General features: G+C 42.3%; 1 protein-coding gene across 1 annotated transcript; it reads left to right on the top strand.

Moving 5' to 3' along the window:
* The first annotated feature begins 175 nt into the window (after positions 1-175).
* On the top strand, positions 176-24,172 carry ndufb5 (NADH:ubiquinone oxidoreductase subunit B5). The gene is made up of 6 exons (XM_063045763.1): positions 176-341; positions 16,394-16,479; positions 17,481-17,547; positions 20,644-20,705; positions 22,851-22,957; positions 23,915-24,172. Exons 1-6 carry the CDS (start codon positions 227-229, stop codon positions 24,033-24,035), a joined length of 558 nt encoding a protein of 185 aa, XP_062901833.1. The 5' UTR covers positions 176-226; the 3' UTR covers positions 24,036-24,172.
* Positions 24,173-24,622: the final 450 nt, after the last annotated feature.

Genomic DNA, 24,622 nt, shown 5'->3' with positions numbered 1-24,622 from the left:
CTGATCTCACATTGACATGCATTTTATATATAATACAGTATCTGAAACCACCACAGCGTTGGATCTTTCATGGAGTAGCTTGCCGTTCTCCTCGGCCCAGATTTGACCTTGCCCGGTTAATGACATCACAAAGTCGCGCACTGTTCCAGCACTCATGGCCTTAACTAAAGATGGCGATTGGTAGCTTCACTCTTACTTCCGGCAACGTCGGTAGGGAATAACAAACATGGCCGTGCTGAGTGTGTTGCGGACGGCGACTGCTCTTTTGGCACGACGACTTCCCATTAAACCGAAGTATGTGACTGAGAAAACCCTGCTTCGGCCCTTAGCCAGGCCCGACGGTATGGTTGACATTATTCATCAGTTAATTGTGGGTGTCTTTGCTGGGGAAGTGGTTGACCTTGCATGGTGCAGTTCGGGTCGAATGAGGCCCGAAGGAGAGCGGCCATCGACCGTCAATGTTGAACTGCTGTAGATTGGGTGTCTGCAAAAGTAGTGTCAAGGATAATAATTATAGGAAGTCTATAGAGAGCCAGCGTTTCAGATGTGCGACCTTTCTTAAAGAGCCACGGATAAAATGTCATGAACAACAGGAATTCTGCAGATGCTGGAAATTCAAGCAACACACATCAAAGTTGCTGGTGAACTCAGCAGGCCAGGCAGCATCTGTAGGAAGAGGTGCAGTCGACGTTTCAGGCCGAGATCCTTTGTCAGGTTAGTCCTGACGAAGGGTCTCGGCCTGAAACGTCGACTGCACCTCTTCCTACAGATGCTGCCTGGCCTGCTGTGTTCACCAGCAACTTTGATGTGTGTTGATAAAATGTCATGCATCAGTTTAACCATGAGCTCTTGTTTCTTTCTTCACCGTTGTTGCCTGACCTCCTAACTGTTTCGAACATTTTTAAAGTTCAAAGGTCAAAGTAAATTTATTATCAAACTGTATCTGTGTCACCATATACAACCTTGCAATTCATTTCCTTGCAGGCATACTCAATAAATCCATGGTAGAATAATAACCATGAAAGACCAGTTCCGCCAGTGTGCAAAAGAACAAAATATGAAAAGAAAGAAATAATAATAAGAAAGAAATAAGCAATAAATATGGAGAACATGAGATGAAGAGTCCCTGAAAGTGAGTCTATAGGTTGTGGGAACAGTTCAATGATGGGCAAGTGAAGTTATCCTCTCTGGTTCAAGAGCCTGATGTTTGGGAGGTAATGACTATTTCTGAACTTGGTGGTGTGGGTGCTAAAGCTCCTGTACCACCTTCCTGATGGCAGCAGTGAGAAGAAGGTGTGACCTACGTAGTGGGGGTCCTTGATGATGGATGCAGCTTTCCTGTGACAGCGCTCCATGAACATGTGCTCAATGGTGATGGAGGGGAGCTGTATCATCTACTTTCGTAGGATTTTCTGTTTAAGGGCATTGGTGTTTCCATACCAGGCTGTGATGCAGCCGGTCAATAGACTCTCTGCTACACATCTATAAAACTTGGTGGAAATTTTAGATGCCATGCCAAATCTTCACAAGCTCCTAAGGAAGTAGAGGTGCTGCCACGCTTCTTCGTAAGTGCACTTACATTCTGGGTTCAGGACAGGTCCTCCAAAATAATAACATCGAAGAATTTAAAGTTGCTGACCCTCTCCACCTCTGATCCTTCAATGAGGACTAGTTCATGGACCTCTGGTTTCCTCCTCCTGAAATCAATAATCAGCTCCTTGGTCTTGCTGACATTGTGTAAGAGGTTGTTGTTATGGCACCACTCAGACAGATTTTCACCTTCTCTCCTATGTGCTGATTTGTCACCACCTTTGATTAAAGCTATGACAATGATGTTGTCAGTTATATTGAATATGGCATTGGAGCTGTGCTTAGCCCCATAGTCATAAGTGTAAAGCAAGTAGAGCCTTAAGGTGCACCCATGCTGATGGAGACCGTGGAGGAGATGTTGTTGCCAAGCCAATCTGACTGGGGTCTGCAAGTGAGGAAATCAAGGATCCAATTGCACAAGAAGGTAATGAGGCCAAGGTCTTGAAGCTTATTGATTATTTTTGTGGGGATGATGATATTGAGTGCTGGCCTGTAGTTGATAAAGAGCATCCTGCATCTTTGCTGTCCAGCTGTTCCAGGGTTGAGTGAAGAGTCAGAGAGGTGGCATCTGCTGTGGACCTGTTGCTCCAGTAGGCATATTGGAGCAGACCCAAGTTGCTTCTTGGGCAGGAGTTGATATATCCATCACTAGCCTCTCAAAACACTTATCACTGTGGATGGAAGTGCTGCTGGATGATCACCATCGAGGCAGGTTACCACATTTATCTTAGGCACTTGTATGATTGAAGCCTGCTTGAGGCCGGTGGGTATCTCAGACTGCTGAAGTGAGAGGTTAAAGATCTCAGTGAACACTCCAGTCATTTGATCGGTACAGGTTTTTAATACTTGGCCAGGTACCCCGTCTGGTCTGCATAGTTTTCACCCTTCTGAAGGCTCAGAGATCGGCCTCAGAGACTGAAATCTTAGGATCATCGAAGGAAGTTCGTGATAGTTCCTCCATTATTAGATGGTCAAAACAAGCATAGAGAGCATTGATTTCACTTGGAAACAAAGCCCTGTTGTTGCCTATGTTCCTTGATTTAACTTTATAAGAGGTGATAGTAATCGAGCCCTGCCACAACTGTCAAGCGTCCTTCGTGGACTTAAGTTTAGTCCACAGTTGCCACTTTGCCTGTGAAATGGCTTTCTGAGGGTCTTACCTGGACTTTGTGTAACTTCCTTTCGCACCAGACTTGAATGCCTCTGATCTGGCCCTCAGCAGATTGCAGATCTCATGGTTCATTCAGGGCTTCTGGTTGGGGAAGACTCTGACTTTGTGTGGACACACTTGCTTACAACTGTCTTAATAAAGTTGTGACAGCCATGGTGTTTTCATTCAGATCCACAGATGAGTCCTTGAACATAGCCGAGTCCACTGACTCGTAGCTGGTCTTGAGCTTCCCGCAACCACCTCTTTGTTGTCCTAATCTCTGGAACTTTGTTCTTCAGTTTCTGCCTGTATGCAGGTAGAAGGAGGAGAGCCGAGTGATCAGACTTCCCAAAATGTGGTCTGGGCATGGAACGGTAGGCATTCCCTATCTTATTATAACAGTGGTCCAGTGTGTTGGATCCTCTGGTGCTACAGGTTATATGCTGATGGTAACTGGGCAGGGATTGCTTCGAACAAGCCTGGTTGCAATCCCCAACTATGATTTGAAATTCATCAGGATGAACTGCTTCTTGTTTGGAGATGGCATCATGCACTATCTCAAGCGCTTGATTATAGTCGGCTGCTAATTCTACGTTAACTGTGGTCAGGATTACAGAGGAGAACTTCTCAGGTAAATAGAACATAGAATAGTACAGCACAGTACAGGCCCTTCGGCCCACAATGTTGTGCTGACCCTCAAACCCTGCCTCCCATATAAGCCCCCACCTTAAATTCCTCCATATACCTGTCTAGTAGTCTCTTAAACTTCACTAGTGTATCTGCCTCCACCACTGACTCAGGCAGTGCATTCCACACACCAACCACTCTCTGAGTAAAAAACCTTCCTCTAATATCCCCCTTGAACTTCCCACCCCTTACCTTAAAGCCATGTCCTCTTGTATCGAGCAGTGGTGCCTTGGGGAAGAGGTGCTGGCTATCCACTCTATCTATTCCTCTTATTATCTTGTACACCTCTATCATGTCTCCTCTCATCCTCCTTCTCTCCAAAGAGTAAAGCCCTAGCTCCCTTAATCTCTGATCATAATGCATACTTTCTAAACCAGGCAGCATCCTGGTAAATCTCCTCTGTACCCTTTCCAATGCTTCCACATCCTTCTTATAGTGAGGTGACCAGAACTGGACACATTACTCCAAGTGTAGCCTAACCAGAGTTTTATAGAGCTGCATCATTACATCGCAACTCTTAAACTCTATCCCTCGACTTATGAAAGCTAACACCCCATAAGCTTTCTTAACTACCCTATCCACCTGTGAGGCAACTTTCAGGGATCTGTGGACATGTACCCCCAGATCCCTCTGCTCCTCCACACTACCAAGTATCCTGCCATTTACTTTGTACTCTGCCTTGGAGTTTGTCCTTCCAAAGTGTACCACCTCACACTTCTCCGGGTTGAACTCCCTCTGCCACTTCTCAGCCCACTCCTGCATCCTATCAATGTCTCTCTGCAATCTTTGACAATCCTCTATGCTATCTACAACACCACAAACCTTTGTGTCATCGGCAAACTTGCCAACCCACCCTTCTACCCCCACATCCAGGTTGTTAATAAAAATCACGAAAAGTAGAGGTCCCAGAACAGATCCTTGTGGGTCACCACTAGTCACAATCCTCCAATCTGAATGTACTCCCTCCACGACTACCCTCTGCCTCCTGCAGGCAAGCCAATTCTGAATCCACCTGGCCAAACGTCCCTGGATCCCATGCCTTCTAACTTTCTGAATAAACCTACCATGTGGAACCTTGTCAAATGCCTTACTAAAATCCATATAGATCACATCCACCGCACTACCCTCATCTATATTCCTGGTCACCTCCTCAAAGAGCTCTATCAGGCTTGTTAGACACGATCTGCCCTTCACAAAGCCATGCTGACTGTCCCTGATCAGACCATGATTCTCTAAATGCCCATAGATCCTATCTCTAACAATCTTTTCCAACAGCTTTCCCATCACAGACGTAAGGCTCACTGGTCTATAATTACCCGGACTATCCCTACTACCTTTTTTGAACAAGGAGACAACATTCGCCTCCCTCCAATCCTCCAGTACCATTCCCGTGGACAACGAGGACATAAAGATCCCAGCCAGAGGCTCAGCAATCTCTTCTGTCGCCTTGTGGAGCAGCCTGGGGAATATTCCATCAAGCCCCGGGAACTTATCTGTCCTAATGTATTTTAACAACTCCAACACCTCCTCTCCCTTAATATCAACATGCTCCAGAACATCAACCTCACTCATATTGTCCTCACCATCATCAAGTTCCCTCTCATTGGTGAATACCGAAGAGAAGTATTTATTGAGGACCTCACTCACTTCGACAGCCTCCAGGCACATCTTTCCACCTTTATCTCTAATCGGTCCTACCTTTACTCCTGTCATCCTTTTTTTCTTCACATAATTGAAGAATGCCTTGGGGTTTTCCTTTACCCTACTCGCCAAGGCCTTCTCATGCCCCCTTCTTGCTCTTCTCACTTGCTTCCCTGTATTCCTCAATAGACCCATCTGATCCTTGCTTCCTAAACCTCATGTATGCTGCCTTCTTCCACCTGACTAGATTTTCCACCTCACTTGTCACCCATGGTTCCTTCACCCTACCATTCTTTATCTTCCTCACCGGGACAAATTTATCCCTAACATCCCGCAAGCGATCTCTAAACATCGACCACATGTCCGTAGTACATTTCCCTGCAAAAACATCATCCCAGTTCACACCCGCAAGTTCTAGCCTTATAGCCTCATAATTTGCCTTTCCCCAATTAAAAATTTTCCTGTCCTCTCTGATTCTCTCCTTTTCCATGATAATTATAAAGGCCAGGGAGTGGTGGTCACTGTCCCCCAGATACGCACCCACTGAGAGATCTGTGACCTGACCCGGTTCATTACCTAGTACTAGATCGAGTATGGCATTCCCCCTGCTCGGCCTGTCCACATACTGTGACAGGAATCCGTCCTGGACACACTTAACAAACTCTGCCCCATCTAAACCCTTGGAACTAATCAGGTGCCAATCAATATTAGGGAAGTTAAAGTCACCCATGATAACAACCCTGTTATTTTTGCACCTTTCCAAAATCTGCCTCTCAATCTGCTCCTCTGTATCTCTGCTGCTACCAGGGGGCCTATAGAATACCCCCAATAGAGTAACTGCTCCCTTCCTGTTCCTGACTTCCACCCATATTGACTCAAAAGAGTCCCACCCTTTCTGTAGCTGTAGTAGTATCCCTGACCAGTAATGCCACCCCTCCTCCCCTTTTTCCGCCCTCTCTATCCCTTTGAAAGCACTAAAATCCAGGAATATTGAGAATCCATTCCTGCCCTGGTGCCAGCCAAGTCTCTATAATGGCCACTACATCGTAATTCCATGTATGTATCCAAGCTCTCAGTTCATCACCTTTGTGCCTGATGCTTCTTGCATTGAGGTACACACATTTCAGCCCTTCTACCTTACTGTCTTTACACCGTTAATTCTGCTTCTCTTTCCTCAAAGCCTCTCTGTATGTTAGATCTACCTTTACTCCATGCACTTCTTTCACTGCTCTATCGCTCTGGGTCCCATTCCCCTCGCAAATTAGTTTAAACCTTCCTGAACCATGCTAGCAAACCTACCTGCAAGGATATTGTTCCCCCTCGAGTTCAGGTGCAACCCATCCAATCTGTACAGGTCCCACCTTCCCCAGAAGAGATCCCCTTGATCTAAAAATCTAAAACCCTGTTCCCTGCACTAACTCCTCAGCCACGCATTCAACTGCCATCTCCTCCAATTCTTACCATCTCTGTCACGTAGCACTGGCAGCAATCCTGAGAACGCCACCCTTGAGGTCCTGTTCTTCACCCTTCTGCCTAGTTCCCGAAACTCTCACTTCAGGACCTCATCCCTCTTCCTGCCTATGTCGTTGGTCCCAACATGTATCACGACTTCTGGTTGCTTTCCCTCTCGTACCAGGATGTCGTGCACCCGGTCAGAGACATCCCGGACCCTGGCACCCGGGAGGCAACAAACCATGCGGGTGTCCTTCTCACGTCCACAAAATCTCCTGTCTGCTCCCCTGACTATAGAGTCTCCAATGACAACAGCTCTCCTCTTCTCCGTCCCACCCTTCTTCACCACAGGGTCAGACTCAGTGCCGGAGGCCCTGCCACCATGGGTCACACCTGGTCGGTCGTCCCCGCCAACAGTATCCAGGACAGTAAACTTATTACTCAGGGGAATGGCTACAGGGGTGCTCTGCACTACCTGTCTGCTCACCTTCACCTTCCCCCCTCTGACTGTCACCCAATGACCTGCTTCTGACAGCCTAGGTGTGACTACCTCCCTGTAGCTCTCATCTATGCCTCATTCTCCCTTATGAGTCGAAGGTCATCCAGCTGCTGCTCCAGATTCCTTACACGGTCTTCCAGATCGCCCAGCCGTATGCACTTCTGGCAGATGTGACTCTGCAGGAGAGGGGAGTTCCCCCAAGACTGCCACATCTCACATGAGAGGCACATCATCGTCTCAGGAGACATTGTAAAAACTAACTGCGAGCAAGCTTGTCCTCCGCCTCTTCTCGTCGAAGCCTCTCAAGTGAAAGTCTCAAAGCTCCACTCCTTCACTGGCCCACTCATGCAGTAAAAATAGAATGGGCGGTATTTGACCGTTGGTGTATAAAGTCGGAGGAACAGGAGTTCGACAAAACTGATACATCAGAGCACCGAGATTTTATCATGAAGCACACACCTCCACCCTTTGCCTTTTTCAAATCAGCAATTCAATCCATTCTGTAAACTGACAACCTTCCAGTCTGATCGCTGTTGGGAGAAAGCAGTGTCTCGCTCAGACATAGAAAGCAATAATCCCTCACTGCCCTCCGATACAGCACTCTTGCCCTCAGGCCCTCAATCTTGTTCTCCAATGATGCACATTTGCTAATGATGCTGGATGAGGTGGCAGGCGGGGGTGGGGGGGCCCCTCTGTGTTTCATCCTGGCCTGGAGATTTTCTCCCCCTCCCCCTCCACGTCACTGCCAGCCATGGCAATGAACTTTCATCTCCTTAAAGGTGCCATACCTGCTTAGTTCGCTGTCCTTCAGACGATTGTGAAATCTGTAGATCATAAATTGATTTAAAGGTGCATTAAAGTACATTGCTTAGAGCAGGGGTTCTCAACTTTTTTTATGCTATGAACTCCAACCATTAACTGAGGGGTTTGTGGCCTCCAGAATGGGAACCCCCGGCTTAAAGGGAAATTACATGTTCAGATTGCAGTGAGAGTAATTCAAAATGGGTATATTTAATAGTACCATATGGATTGTTCAGATTTCAAGTACACGCAGAAGTTTGTTGTGGTGATAGTCATGAGAAGCTATTCTGTGGATCTATTTAAGAGCTGATGGTTTATGAGAACAAAAAGAGAGCTAAAGTCCTAGACAACACAAATATTGAAGGACGGGGAAATGCTACTAACTGTTTCAGTTCTGACGTGTGTGTATATAGTGGATTCTGGTTAATTGCAACATATCAGGACCAGGGCATTTTGGCCCAATTAAGCAGCCACCCCAGTTAGTTTCATGAAAATAGTTTAAAAAGTGTAGAAAAAGACAAATTACTGTTTAATTGAGTAACCAAATAGCTATCAATGGAGAAATTCACCTAGTGTACGTAGTGAAAAAAATCAGCGCAGACACCTAGTGCAGATATTGGACAGCCTTCCTACAGTGCTATTGACGATTGCATCCTCCAAATCTTCATTTTCAATGCAACGTTCAAATTCTTCGTAGTGCCTGACTTGTTGAAGTAGTGAAATTGTTTCATTTTCACTCCTGGCTGTTTCTGGCATCTCCAAACCTGAATGTTTGAAACTGCAATGAGAAAAGCAGTTTGGAACCGTCTTACTGCCTATTTCTCACCAACTATCAGTGACGATAATCACTGCATTTCGAACACAAACGTACGCAATTGATGCTATTTAAAAACTGTTCTCATTAAGCATGGTGTAGCATCTAAAACGGCCATTTAGTGTGCGAGACTGACACTATATAGCACTTGTTTGGCATCAGTTTTCTGCCCCAATTAAGGAGCATATTGCCCCAAATAAATGAAGGGAATCCTGACAATGTTCTCAATTAGTTTTTGTTCTTTAAGAGCTGTTCCAAATAAGTGGCTGCCCCAATTAACCGATGGTCCACTTAACTGGAATCCACTGTATAAGCATGCCCCAACAAGTTCCTTGAAAACAGAAACTGTTAGCGTGAATAATGACCCTGTCATTACCTAATGTATGGTGCATAGGAATTGTATTAAAAATTGTATTTCTAAATTGTTACTCTATTCGTATAGCAAGACAATTAAGCTGGGATTGCATTTAAAACAAAAGAAAACGTAACAATTAAAATACAAAGGGAAGTTTGTGACTCAGCCTGGGTTTCCGTACCCCCTCTCTGCAATTGAATCCCATAACTTCCACAGACCAGTCAGTGTGGATTGGTAAATACATCTCCTCCTTGCTGACAATCAATGAAGGTGCAACTGTCGATAACCCACTGCACTACCCTCTCTACACTCATGACTGTGTAGCTAGGCACATTTTAATTGGCATGTATAAATTTTCTGATGGCAAAACCTGAGGTGGTACCGAGGAGGTGTACAGGAATGAGATGGATCAGCTGGTTGAGTGATGTCACAACAAACTTTCAGTCATCATTAGCAAGGCCAAAACTTACTGTTGACTACAAGAAGGAGAAGTCAGGATACACACACCAATCCACATTGAGAGATCAGCAGTGGAAGGAGTGAGCAGTTTCAAGTTCTGGGCATCAACATCTCAAAGGATTCTTCTTAGGCTCCGTACATTGATTCATTCACAAAGAAGGCTAATCAGTAGTCTTACTTCATTTGGAGTTTGAGGAGGTTTGGTCTGTCACCAAAGATTCTTGCAAATTTCTACAGATATGTTGTGACAAGCATTCTGACAGGTTGCATCGCAGTTGGGTATGGAGACCCAATGCACGGGACAGCAGAGGGATCCATCATGGGGACAGCTCTCCCCACCGTTGAGGACAGTGCCTCAAGAAGGTGGCACCCTTACCATCAGGTCATGCCTTTTCGCATAATTACCAGTGGGGAGGAGGTACAGGAGCCTGAAGGTCCATACTCGTATCTTAAGAATAGTTTCTTCCCCTCGGCCTTCAGATTCCTAAAGATCCTTGTTATTCATTTTTTGCGCTATTAATTAGTAATTTTTATGTCTTGCATTGTACTTTCAGTGCAAAACAACACAGTTCATGAAATGTTAGCGGTAATAAATAATCCATTTTCATATTCTGACACTTTCATCAGTGTAATTTGCATAGATTTAGCCAAACTAGTGCATAAGGTTTAGAGATTTTAACTGGAAGTTATATCCAAAATAAGTTGAATCTGTCATTTTTGTAAGCTTTTATCTGACACGTAACAACATTGCACTCAACATCAGTAAGACCTAGGAACTGATTGTGGACTTCAGGAAGGGGAATTTGAGGGAGCATACACCAGTCCTCATCAAGGCATCAGAAGAAAAAGGTGAGCAGGTTCAAGTTCCTGGGTGTCAGCATTTCTGAGGATCTGTCTTGGGCCCAACATAATGATGCAGTTACAAAAAAGGCATGACAGAAGCTACACTGCATTACTTTGAAGAGAATTGGTATGTCAGCAAAGACATTCTCAAATTTTGACAGATGCACTGTGGAGAGCATTTTAACTAGTTGCATCGCTGTCTATGTGGAGATGATGTAACTAGCACAGGATCAGAAAAAGATGTAGGAAGTTGTAAACTGTCAGCTCCATCACGGGCACTAACATCCAGGGCACCTTCAAAAGGTGATGCCTTACTAAGGATCCCCATCGTCCAGGACATGCCCTCTTCTCATTGCTACTATCAAGGAGGAGGTATGGGAGCTTGAAGACACACTCAATATTTCAGGACAGCTTCTTCCCCTCTGCCATCAGATTTCTAAATGGACAATGAACCCATGAACACTACCTCACTATTTTTCCCCTCTTTTTACACTGCTTACATAATTTAATTTTCTTGTTTTATTTATATAAATTGCACAATATATGCCTGTGAAATGTCTGAGTGGACACAGTCAGAGTGGTGTTCTTCAGGCTTTAGCTTTTCGAGGCTTCAGTCAGAGAAAGCAAAGAAAAGCTCGAGGTTAAGTTTTATTCCCCCCCTCCCTTCCCTTCTTTATATCTGCTCAGCTTGGACAGTAGAGACATCAAGCAAGAGAGCTGAATGTGCGAAGGCGAGGAGACCTCCAGTATCCCTGACGACTACAACTGCGAGGTGTGCATCCAGCTGCAGCTTGTAACTATCCGCATTAAGGAGTTGGAGCTGGAACTGGATGAACTCCGGATCATTCGGGAGGCTGAGGGTGTGAGAGGTGGGACATATAGAGAGGTAGTTACGACCTCAGTGCAGGACACAGGAGACTGGGTGACAGTCAGGAAGAGGAAAGGGGTTATGGAGCCAGTGCAGAGTAGCCCTGTGGCCATCCCCCTCAACAGCAGGTATTTTATTTTGGGGGGGTGGAGTGTATGGGATAACCTAACAGAGTCACAGTGGTCAGGTCTCTGGCACTGAGTCTGCCTCTGTGACTCAGAAGTGAAGTGGGGAGAAGAGGTCAACTGTGGTGATAGGGGATTTGTTAGTTAGGGTAACGGACAGGAGGTTCTGTGGGTGATAACAAGATTCCCCCAGTGGCATGTTGCCTCCAGGTGTCAGGGTCCGGGACATCTCAGATGGAGTCCTCCGCATTCTTAAATAGGAGGATAAACAGCCAGAGATCGTGGTGCATGTACATGGGTAGGACAAGTGACGAGGTTCTGCATAGAGAGTTAGGTGCTAAGTTAAAGGGCAGGACCTCCATGGTTGTGATCTCAGGATTGGTATACCTGACATGTGCAAGTGAGGCCAGAAATAGGAAGATTATAGTTTAATACGTGACTAAGGAATTGGTGGTGTGGGAGTGAGAGCATAATCTATTTGGATCATTGAGCTCTCTTCCAGGGAAGGTGGGACCTGTACAGAAGGGAAATTTGCACCTGAACTGGAGGGAAACTAATATCCTAGTGGGAAGGTTTGTTAATGCTGTACAGTAAGGTTTAAACTAGACTTGTAGGGGAATGGGAACCAGACTGCCAGAATAGTCAGTGGAGAGGTTGTGGGAGGCAGATGTTGGTAAGACCTCAGACAAAGTTAGGAATCAAAAGGTTGAGCATGATGTGACTAGTGTCCCAAGCTGCGTATATTTCATTGCAAGAAGTATCATAGGAAAGGCAGAACTGAATAAGTATTTTGCATTGGGTCTTCACTGTGAAAGACACAAGCAGTATGTTGGAAGTTTCAGGTGTGAAGTGTGTGAAGGATCATGAAGTGTGTGAAGTTACCATTACTAGAGAGAAGATTCTTTCAGAGAAAGATCTGAAAGTAGATAAGTCACCTGGACCAGATGGTGTACACCCCAGAGTTCTGAAAGAGGTAGCTGAAGAGATCGTGGAAGCATTAGTGATAATCTTTCAAGAATCACTAGATTCCAGAAGGTTGGAAAATTACAAATGTTATTCCATGCTTCAAGGAGGGAGAGAGGCAGAAGAAGGGAAACTATAGGCCAGTTAGTCTGACCTCAGTGGTTGGGAAGGTGTTGGAGTCGATTATGAAGGACGAGGTCTTGGGGTACTTGCAGGCACATGATAAAATAGGCCGTAGTCAGCTTGGTTTCCTCAAGGGAAAATCTTGCCTGACTCACCGGTTGGAATTCTTTGAAGAAATAACAAGTCCTTGTGCAGGGTTCCCTAAAGGTTCATTTTGCAGGTTAAGTCTGTGGTAGGGAAGGCAAATGCGATGTTAGGATTCATTTTAAGTGGACTAGAATTTAACAGCCAGGATATAATGTTGAGACTTTAAAAAAGCACTCTTGAGGCCGTGCTTGGAGTATTGTGAGTAGTTTTGGGCCCTTATCTAAAAAAGGATGTGCTGAAACTGGAGAGGGTTCAAAGGAGGTTCACAAAAATGATTCCATGATTCCAGAATTGAATGGCTTGTCATATGAAGAGCTTTTCATGGCTCTGGACCTGTATTCACTGGAATTCAGAATAATGAGGGGTGGTGACCTCATTGAAACCTATCGAATGGTGAAGGGTCTTGATAGAATGGATGTGAATAGGATGTGTCCTTTGGGAGAGTGTAAGACCTGAGAATGCAGCCTCAGTAGAGAGATGTCCTTTTAGAACCGAGATGTAGAAGAATTTCTTTACCAGAGAGTGGTGAATCTGTGGAATTCTTTGCCACAGGCAGCTGTAGATATCATCTTTATGTATATTTAAGGCAGAGATTGATGGATTCTTGATTGGTCAGGACATGAAGAGATACAGGGAGAAGGCGGAAGATTGAGGCTGTGAGAAAAATTGGATCAGCCGTGATGAAATGATGGAGCAGACTCAATGGGCCAAATGGCTTCATTTTCTCCTATATCTTACAGTCTTGTATCAAAACTGATTTTGATATCAAATAGGATCCCATGTGTAAAAGCTTGGTTGTAATCACAAGCTCTCCCCACACCTGAAATAAGGTTGCTTTTGCAAGATATAGTCTGTAATGCTGTTTTGTGAATATCCTCAAATCGCACATTTTCCTTTGATAGTTATTACCAGGTGGCACATTTTTAATTTCAAAATATTGGCTATCAAGAAGTGAAATATACTATAAAAAGTTGTTGTTTACCCTTTTTAAATTCCTTTATGATATTGATTGTGCTTTTAAATATTTTGTACATTCTGCAGCCACCGGAACATTTTGTGGACATTTTCAACTGTTATTGATCAGTTTCCAAATTGGTTAAAAGGATTTTTAATTGGAGGAGAAATAAAAGAAACATTTCATTATGCTGCCTGATCTTGTACATGGAAGATTCTGCATATGTAACTTTATTATTGTGCTCAAAACTAAAGTTTTACTACAGAGTATTTAGAATTTCAAAGTAAATTTGTTATTAGAGTGCTTGAATTGTATGTCACCATATACTACCCCAAGATTCTTTTTTTGCAGGCATTCACAATAGAACAAAAAAACCAGCAAAATCAATGAAAAAATCTACACTTAAATGAAAATTGAAAATGTATTACGTTCTTAACAAATTGACCTTTCGTAATCAAATGAAAGCTCATTGACTTATTATTTTGCTTAAGATTTCTTGCACCTTCAGTTTTTTACCAAATATCTTGTCTTGTTTTTAACTTTGTACTGTGAATGACAAGGCCGAACAGTGACAAATCTTTAACAGACAGTCTAAGTGTGAACTGCACTGATCACCAGAATGATCGAACAGTAATTTTACTCCACAGCCTTCAAAATGTGGGGAAGGTTTAAAAGCAAAATTAAACTACTGAAAGGACTCAATGGACCCAGCAACATTCATGGAGGCAAAAGGATATTTGATGTACTCTTCATTAGGACTGAGAGGATGTAGGGAAGATAGCTGGTATAAAACTGTGAGAGGAAGGGTTAGGACAGGCTGGTAGCTGGTAGGTAGAAATTATAAATTTTGCAGGTACACAAAATGTTCTCTTCTAGCATTGCCCAGTGATTGTATTAATCTCAAGTATTTTTGGCCGATTGCAAAATGTAGAATGTTTTCAATACATTCTAGTACTGTGCAAAGCAAGTAAATCACATTCAACAGCTTGACTTTCTGAAACATTCCATATTTACAGGAAGACACCTTGAAGCAGCATTTAATTTTGGCAAAACACTTGTAATTTTTATCTTTGGCTACTTCCTATATCACTTAGTTTTACAGGTAGCCAACTTTGTGACCCTTCATTAAGACCAGAAAAAGCTGGTCATCTCCCTTGATCATTTGAGTCCTGGGCACTAGTATCTTTATTTCAGATTGCATGTCAAACTCTCTTAAACTGCCTAACACTTAACAATGCTGGAGGAAGTCATCAACTCAGGTAACATCTATGGAGAGGAGTAAACAGTCCATAATTTGTTCTGAGAAGGGTCTCTTTTGTGTGTTTTGCTTGATTTCCAGCATCTGCAGAATTTCTTGTGTTCTCTTGTAATCTGCCTAGTAGCCATAGGAATTCAAGTACAGGTCGACCTTCATTAATCCGACTACCTGTAATCCGGTTCCTTCAATAATCCGGCACTGATTATGCTTAATGTGATCCTTCTGTAATTTGGCATTTTCACCAATCCAGCACTCCTCAGGTCCCAATGGTGCCGGATTAGTGAAGGCTGACCTGTACATCTTTATTATTGACTACTGATGTACAAGTTAGTTACTTTGAAGTACAGATATCCCCTGCTTTACGAAAGTTCGCTTTATGCCATTTCACTTTTATGAAGGACCTACGTTAATACCTGTTTTTGCTAACTGAAAGAAATCTGAAGAGGATTTTTGCTTTTATGAAAAAAGGCGAAAAGCGAAAATAGCATTCAGCATTTGTTTTGAATCGAGCTGTTACAGAGGCAACGCGCACCCCAAGCAGCAGGAATGGCGAAAAGCGAAAATAGCGTTCAGCGTTTGTTTTGCAGCGAGCCGTTATAGAGGCAGCGTGCATCCCAAGCAGCAAATGTGGCATCGCCAAGCTTCTTCCCTGGTAACTACGCTCAGCATCTCAGCATCAAGCTGCCATAGCTTTGAACTGTGTGAGATTTTCGCTACGATTGACAGTGCTGCAATGATTGCAGAAAAGTATGACCTTAATTTTGAAAGGGCACGTAGGTTTAGGGCAGGTTTTCAGGATGTTTTGAGTGCTTACAAAGAACTGTATGATAAAAAAGTGCGTGAACCTTCCAGTGTGCTCACTGTCTTCCCGATTCTGGTAAGTGAAATTACACTGTACTTACATTATTTCTACTTTATATAGGCTGTGTATTTATCATATCATCCCTGCTTTTACTATATGTTAGTGCTGTTTTAGGTTTTATGTTATTTCGTAGGTTATTTTTTTGGGTCTGGGAACGCGCAAGAATTTTTCCCATATAAGTTAATGGTAATTGCTTCTTTGCTTTACGCCATTTCGGCTTACGAAAAGTTTCATAGGAACGCTGTACTTTCGGATAGTGGGGGAAACCTGTAGTTCTGCTAGTGCTGATTCGCTGTTGGTATTTATCTTTTCTGTAACTTGCATTGTGCACACAAAACTTGTGTAAATTAATGACACAATATTTGTCTTGTGTTTTATTCTTTATATTTCCAGTCTGTATTTTTCATGCATCTCCAAATGTTGTTCAGGTGTGCTGGGTGGGGGGGCCTGAGCAAGCTCGGCATCCATTGAAAGAGCTGAGAGGATTCATTTTTGCTTCTGGACTAATATTCTTTCAGTGTTGGATCATTGTTATGGGTTGTTTCTTTCACAACGGGTCATATTAATTCATGTACTGTAAGCCTCCTTTATCAGCCGGTAAGATTCTGACTAATAAATTTGCTTCTTCTCTTGACCATCACATTCTTTGATTCCCTGAATACCCAAAACTCTCAGTTTAGTATTGTACAGTTTCAACAGCTGAGTATCCACATATGCAGTGTTAAAAGGTGCATTATACAATTTGTTTCTGTGATGTATTTTAGAGATTTAATTGCTCTAAAGTATTTGTGTTGGTTTCAGTTGTAGTTCGCCATGGTAGTCATGGGAAACAGATGTTTGTCATCAAGGCCAGTCAATATTATGATCGTCGTTTTTTGCGCCTCCTGGTATGTATTAAATCATAGCTCTAATTTAAGTAATCTATAATTTAAGGAAAATTCTTTCTGATACTGAAAAAAAATCAATTTGGGTATGTATTCATGAGTTAACAACCAAGTTGGCACTTAATAAAGAAAATCTTAATTTGTCACTTGTCTGTACAACTGTATGTCCAAAGAATGAACATAATTTATTTACTTACAGTATTTATTTAGAAATAGATTCTGGCCCTTCGAGTGTGCTGCCCAGTGATTTAACTCACCTAATCACAGGACAATTTACAATGACCAATTAACTGGTACATTTTTGGACTGTGGGAGGAAGCCCACACACATACAGGAAGGAATGTGCAGACTTTCTGCAATTGAACTCCGAACTCTGACGCCCCCAAGCTGTAATAGCATTGCGCTAACTATTATGCTACCATGGCTTTGGTATCTGCTGTAAAGCTTGTGAAACATCTTTAAAAGGCCACATTTCCATCATCAGAGTACAGATTGATTAATTAAATACATTCAATTTCTCTCAGTTCCTTGGCATAACAAATACATTTGTATTGTATGTCTTGCTTTATTGGTTAGCCTTCTAACTTGTACAAATATGGTGGGCAACCCTTTGATTTCTATGTTCCTCCAGTTCTGGCTTTACGTGTTCTTCAATTTCATTAATTTTAACTTGTATTAATGTCTTATAATGCCTTTATATCTTAATGCCAATTTTGTGTAGTGAAGCCTTGGTACCTTTACTGATAAATACACTATTTAACACTGTTTAAATTAGTAAGTTGTGTTTAAGTGCTTTCAGTTAAGGACAAGGTGGTCTTGCTAGATTTATGTTGCCTGTGTAATTTTGGGATATGCACTCCACTGCAAAAAAATATATTTGCCAGCTTATTAATAATAATACCAGTATTAATTATTTTACCCTTTTAGAGACTAAATTATTGCTTGAAAATTTTATAACTAATGAGTAAAATTGCACTTATTTTCAATCAATTCTTTTCCTGCAGAGTTTCTATATTTTATTAACTGGAATACCAGTGGCTGCGTTAATAACCTTTGTGAATATTTTTATTGGTAAGTGAAATACAATGGTAATCATAAATGGTACAAAACATTTGAAAGTAATACTAAGCATATTAAATTGATGTGTAAGAACATAAGAAATAGGAGCAGGAGTAGGCCATCCCGCCCATCAAGCCTGCCCCGCCATTCAATAAGGTCATGGCTGGTCTGTCCGTAAACTCAGCTCCATCTACCTGCCTTTTCCCCATAACCCTTATTTCCCCTACTATGTAAAAATCTGTCTAACTGTATCTTAAATATATTTAGTGAAGAAGCCTCAACTGCTTCCCTGGACAGAGAATTCCACAGATTCACCACTCTCTGGGAAAAACAGTTTCTCCTCATCTCCATCCTAAATCTACTCCCCTGAATCTTGAGGCAATGTACCCTAGTTCTAGTCTCACCTACTAATGGAGACAGCTTTCCTACTTCTATCTTATCTATCCCTTTCAACATTTTGTATGTTTCTATAAGATCCCCTCTCATTCTTCTGAACTTCAGAGAGTATAGTCCCAGGCGACTCAATCTCTCATAGGTTAACCCCTTCATCTCTGGAATCAGCCTAGTGAACCTCCTATGCACTGCCTCCAAAACCAGTACAGATGTCCCCCGCTTTTCGAACATTCGCTTTACGAAACCTCACTGTTACGAAAGACCTACATTAGTACCCTATTTTCGCTTTCAGAAGGTGTTTTCACTGTTACGAAGAAAGGCAGCGTGCAAAAAAATCCGCGCGCGATAAAAGGCAGCGCGCACCCCTAGCAGCCGCTCTCCCCCGGATTCGGAACGGCATTGCTTAAGCACGAGCCTGTGAGCAGCCGTTTGCAAGATGAGTTCTAAGGTGTTGGAAAAGCCTGAAAGAGCTCGTAAGGGTGTTACACTTAGTGTAAGACTGGACATAATTAAGCTTTTCAATCGTGGTGAATGAAGCAAGGACAAAGTGAGTTTGGCTTGTGGAAGCTGACGAAGATGATGTTGAAGAGGTTTTGGTATCCCATGACCAAGAACTGACTGATGAAGAGCTGATGCAATTGGAAGAGGAAAGGATAACAATCGAAACCGAATGCAGAAAGTGAAGCAACTGTGTGAGATTTTCGCTGCAATGATAAAGTATGACTTTAATTTTGAAAGGGTACGTAGGTTTAGGGGATGTTTTGAGTCCTTACAAAGAACTGTGTGATATAAAAATGCAGGAGGCTCAGCAGTCAAACAAGCCTTCCACATCAGACACAGCAGACGACGAACCTCGACCTTCGACATTGAGGCGGGCAGTCATAGAAGAAGATGAGCTGCCTGCCCTGATCGACGATGCGATGACACCCTCATGTCTCACCACCCCAACAGCCGGGCCCCGGACAGATACTGTACCGATTCGTGGAGAATGCAGGGGTAGCCAGGAGGCACACAGCACATCTTTAAGAAAAAAGCCAAAATAAACATGCTAATTAATTAAGTGCCGCCTAGCGTAATTGTTGGCCCAGATCAGTGCCGATGCAATCGGCACTGATCTGCACTGACATTTACATGCCGGGCAGCACCTAATTAATTTGCATGTTTATTTCGGCTTTTTTCTTAATGATGTGCTGTGTGCCTTCCGGCTACCCCTGTGTGCTTTGTGGCAATGTATCCGGTCAGGGGCCTGGAGGGTGGGGGCCACTGCATCACCCAGCCTGCGACCGCGCAGTCTAACACACCATCATCAGTGTGCTTGATGTCTTCCCAATTCCCGTAAGTGATACTACACTGTACATACATTATTCTTTTATGTAGGCTGTGTATTTTAACGTGTTATTTGGTAGATTTGGCAGCTTCATAGTTTAAAGGTTACTGGAGAGCGCGTTTACGCCAATAGCGCTTGCATGAGATTTTCTGCCGAGAGTGTTTGTGTGAGATTTTCGCTACGGAGATCTGTGCAGGCAATCGTTGTAGAGAAATATTTCTACTTTATATAGGCTGTGTATTTATCATATCATTCCTGCTTTTACTATATGTTACTGTTATTTTAGGTTTTATGTGTTATTTGGTATGATTTGGTAGGTTATTTTTGGGTCTGCGAATGCTCACAAAATTTTCCCATATAAATGAATGGTAATTGCTTCTTCGCTTTTCGACATTTTGGCTTACGAACCGTTTCATAGGAACGCTCTACCTTTGGATGGCGGGGGAAACCTGTATATCCTTCCTCAAGTATGGAGACCAGAACTGCACATGGTACTCCAGGTGCGGTCTCACCAGTACCCTGTATAGTTGCAGCATGACCTCCCTGCTCTTGAATTCAATCCCTCTAGCAATGAAGGCCAACATTCCGTTTGCCTTCTTAATAACCTGTTGCATCTGCAAGCCAACTTGCGATTCATGCACAAGCACTCCCAAGTCCCTCTGTACAACAGCATGCTGCAATCTTTCAGCATTTAAATAATAATCTGCTCTTCTATTATTTCTTCCAAAGTGGATGATCTCGCATTTACCAACATTGTATTCCATCTGCCGGATCTTGGCCCACTCGCTTAACCTATCTATATCCCTCTCTGGACTCTCCACATCCTCTGTACAATTTACTTTTCCACTCAGTTTAGTGTCATCAGCAAATTTTGTTACGCTACACTCAGTCCCATCTTCCAAATCATCACTGTAAATGGTAAACAGCTGTGAGCCCAGCACCGACCCCTGCGGCACCCCACTCACCACTGACTGCCAACTGGAGAAACACCCGTTTATACCGACTCATTGCCTTCTATTGGTTAAGCAATCCACTATCCATGCCAATATACTTCCTCCGACTCCATGCATCCGTATCTTATTTATAAGTCTCTTGTGCGGCACCTTATCGAATATCGAATACATCCAAGTATACGATATCCACCTGTTCCCTTCTATCCACTGCACTCATTATGTCCTCAAAGAACTCCAGTAAGTTTGTCAAAAATAGATTAGTTTTCACTTTAGGTCCTCCTTTCTCCTTTTCAGAAATTACCGTCAGTTAAAATATGTGGCCAAGCAAAATGATAATGTGGAACATGCAAAGTCTTATTTGTTTCAAGAAAAGCATAAATTGCATTTTTTTCTAAAAATGTATATTCTGAATGTTACATTTGTTGCTTTTTGCAGGTGAAGCTGAGCTTGCAGATATTCCTGAAGGTTATGTTCCAGAGCACTGGGAATACTACAAGGTATGGTGTACCTTCAGGATCAATGTGTGGAACCACCAGGAGATGAGCAAGATCTTAATTAAATCTTATCACAAGTGTTTGCCATGGAGAAGTCATGGAAGCTAGGGAATTCAGGGAAGAGAACAGTGGGGTTGCAGTCTCAAAGGGCACAAGGGTGAATAAATCCCTGGGGTCTGACCACGTGTGTCCTAGCAGGTTAGGAGAGAATGTATATGGCATGACTAGTAACCTTACAGGTGACAAATTCACTAATCAAGGGAAGACGTTACAGGTGCTATGGCTGGAATTATTGTATTTTCCTTAGTTAGAGGTGAGGTACCAGAACACTGGAGGATGATTAATATTGTGCCTTTATTTAAGAAGGGCTGCAACAACAAGCCAGGGAACTAAAGGCTGGTGAACCTGGCATCATACCCAAATTGTTAATATAAGCTGACAAGGAATCGGTGATCCAGTACCGATCCTTGTGGCACATCAATGTTCGCAGACCTCAAGTCTGGAAAAACTGCCCTCTGATTCCTTCAACCAAACTAATCATGTGGTTGGAAAGTTACTGGAGGGAATTTTGAAAGACAGGATCTGCCTGCATTTTGGAAAGGCTGGTTGAGTGATCTCTCAATGACTGCCCTGCACTAAATCCCATCGTGGATTTGAATGGATCTCCTAATTGGACATTATAGTGTTAAACGTGGCTTCTTCTGAACAGGAGGTTAAACTCAGTTTCCTGGGCTTAATGTTGATTGTTTCAGATTGACTATCTGAGACGAGGCGTGAATCCTAATCTGGATGTGAGAATGCCACTGTTACAATAGGGCATGGGCATATCCAAAACTTGTTTGCTGAAAGACTGACCAGTTAGATAATTGCTGTGGCGAACATTGTAAGAGTACTTGAAATCAACAAATGTTAGAGAAGGAACTGGGAGACTGTACCTAGTAAGCGATACAAGACACAGTGGGTTTACCCAGTTTCATTCCCCTCTACCATCTAGTTCCATCAGCCTGCTATGCACACAATTAACCTACTGGATTGACTTAGTGACAGAAAGCGGAGGGTGATGGTTAAAGGTCTGACCTCCAACTGGGGTCAGTGTTTTTCATTACTTAAGTAAATGATTTGGATGTGAATGTACATGGCACAATTAGCGAGTTTGATGATACTAAATTAAGGAATCTTGTTGACAGTGAAGCAAGTTACAATGAATTATAAAGAGATCTTTATCAGTTAGGGAGATAAACTGAGGAGTGGTAAATGGATTTCAATTTAGATAAGTGTGAGGTAATCACTTTTGCTTTCAAACCAGGGTAGGAACTATACAGTAAATGGCAGGGAATTGACGAATGTTGTGAAACAGAGGGGTCCAAGAATACATTAGTGGAGTTTAGAGAAAGTGACCACTCAAGTAGACAGGTTGGTGAAGAAAGCATTTAGCATGCTGGCCTTCAGTCAGGATATAGAGTTTAGGAGCAGAGGCATTATGTTGCAATTGTTAAGGAGCACACTTGGAACTCCTATTTCTCTCTCATCTGGCCCTTCACCTCTCTCTTATCTGATACCACTTATCATCTTCTTTAACAGATTCCGTCATCTGCAGCCTCTTCTGTCTGTGGACCTACACCCTCTTTCTCCCTGGCTCTGCCTGCTCCCCTGTTTTTCCTCTCCCCATCTATTTCAATCTGTCATCCAATGGTCACCATCCTCACCCTTCCACCTTCCGTACTGACTCCATCTGTCCATCTCAGCCCCCCCCCCCGATTTTCCCACTATTACATGTCAACTTCTCCTTCACCCCTCATTATCTCCCCTTTAGACCAGCCACCTTATCATTTCTGATGCAGGGTCTTAAACCAAAAAAATAATCAGCCATGTTATTCAGCAAACTTTGCAGCCATATCTTTGGACCCTTCTTTCAAGATATTTACAAAAATTGTAAAAATTGAGAACATAGGATTAATCCCAGTGACCTGCATCTTGTTATATATTATCAACCAGAAAAGAGCACATTTATGTTTGATTTTTATTTCCCTGCTAGTGAACCAATTTCCTATCAATACTATGGCAGAATGAATTACAACTTTACTCTGTGTTTATAACTTTATTTCTTAATAATGACATTTCTAGTCACACAGATTTTTTTTATTTTAGCATCCCATAACCAGGTGGATTTCAAGAAATATTTATGACCCACCTGAGAAGAGTTATGAGAAAATGATGGCCCTTATTGCAATTGAAGAAGAGAAAGCAGATCTGAGGTAAGTTGGAGGAAATTTATAATAGCATTTTTCTTATTACTTTTGAGGCTATATGTATTTCAAAATGTGTACTCAAATTCAAATCTTTGCAGTGGTAATATCAACCTGCCAGGCATCCACCTTCAAATAATTAAATATACTGTAACATTAAAGAAAATAAGCTTTTCATTGTCCCTCAGTACATGTGACAATAATAAACCAAATCCAATTACAATTTGTGAAATGCCTTCTGATCAAAATACCTTATTTAAATCTACTTTTGCGAATGCTGATTTTCTTGGTGTAGTGCATTACCTCTCAAACTGGATATTCCTTGCTAATTCTTGCGAGGAATAATTGTGTGCAAAGCAGCTCTTAATAAAATATGTAATTAAACTGTAATCAAGCACATTAAAAGAGTTGAAATGTGTGCTAATGTAAGAATGTTCCAAAACATTTTTCAGTAAACGAAGTAATTCTTGAAATGTGATGATAGATAATGACTATCTTATGCTATTGGTTTAGCAGATTAGTAAAGATACCCGGAATACTTCCCCTGCCCCTCTTTGAAGCAGAGCCATGCCCATCTAAAACAGTAGATGACACTTCAGTTATTGTCTCTTCCAAAGACGTAGCACTTCTCAAGTGTTAGTGTTAGCTTAGAGTTTTGTACTTCAGTCTTGGGAATGGGACTTCTATTTCAGAAATAAATGTATTACCAGACAAATGACAGTTCACAATTCAGAAGTGTGAAGTGTTACTGCAGAACTGTTTTTGCATATTAGCACCAGTTGATTTAAGATTTAGTGATTTTATGGGACTTGGAACAAGCTGATCACCCCTTGGCTAAATTATGATTCTGGCAGCCAGGGATCAAAAATAGTTGATAAAGCAAAAACAGCTTTCTGTAAAATGTTGTATGAAACTCTCTTTAATGCGTTTACAGTAAATTGCTAGTTTGTTTGTCTTTAATTATAGGCTTAAACAGCTTGAGGTTCGCCGGCTGATGAGAGAAAGAGGTGATGGCGCTTGGTATCAATATGAAACGCTGGATAAAAATTTAATTGATAATTCTCCAAAGTCGAGCCCAGATTACTAAATTGATTACTAAGATTGCTGAATAGAGTATTTACCAATACCAAGAATGTATGGAACTCTTGTTTAGTAAGTTATCATGTATATGTTTGCATCATTATTATCTTGACAAATAAATTGTCTTAATCCAATTGAACCATGTTTGTGCTCTTTTCATTGAATTATGTGCAGACCATTCACTTTTGCTGTACTCTCCTGATTTTTGACATTCAGGTGACATACTTATGGATGCAAAACTGTTTGCACTTAGTGAAGGGAGAAAGAATGAAATGCTTCCATATGTGGAATTATGGAATCATACAGCAGAAACTGGTGTTTCTGCCCAGGATGTCCATGCTATCAAGTACCCATTTATATTATTTCCATTTACCAGCACTTGACCTGTAGCCATCAATACCATGGCAATTTGAGTGCTTGTCCGGATACTTCTTACATTTGAAATATCTTTATTGTCATTGCATAGTACAATTTGTCATGCACCAATACAGCGAAAATGAGGTTGCAACTCTCATACTCAATGCTATAAAACAACAAATAAGATAAATAAACAATAAATAAAATCAAGTAACCAGCCAGTACAAGCAATGTCCA

Source organism: Mobula hypostoma, chromosome 4 (genome assembly GCF_963921235.1).
Source record: "Mobula hypostoma chromosome 4, sMobHyp1.1, whole genome shotgun sequence".
In the NCBI taxonomy this organism is placed as follows: Eukaryota; Metazoa; Chordata; class Chondrichthyes; order Myliobatiformes; family Myliobatidae; genus Mobula; species Mobula hypostoma.
Note: the sequence above shows the minus strand (reverse complement) of the source record. Positions and strands in the feature narration are given on the sequence as shown.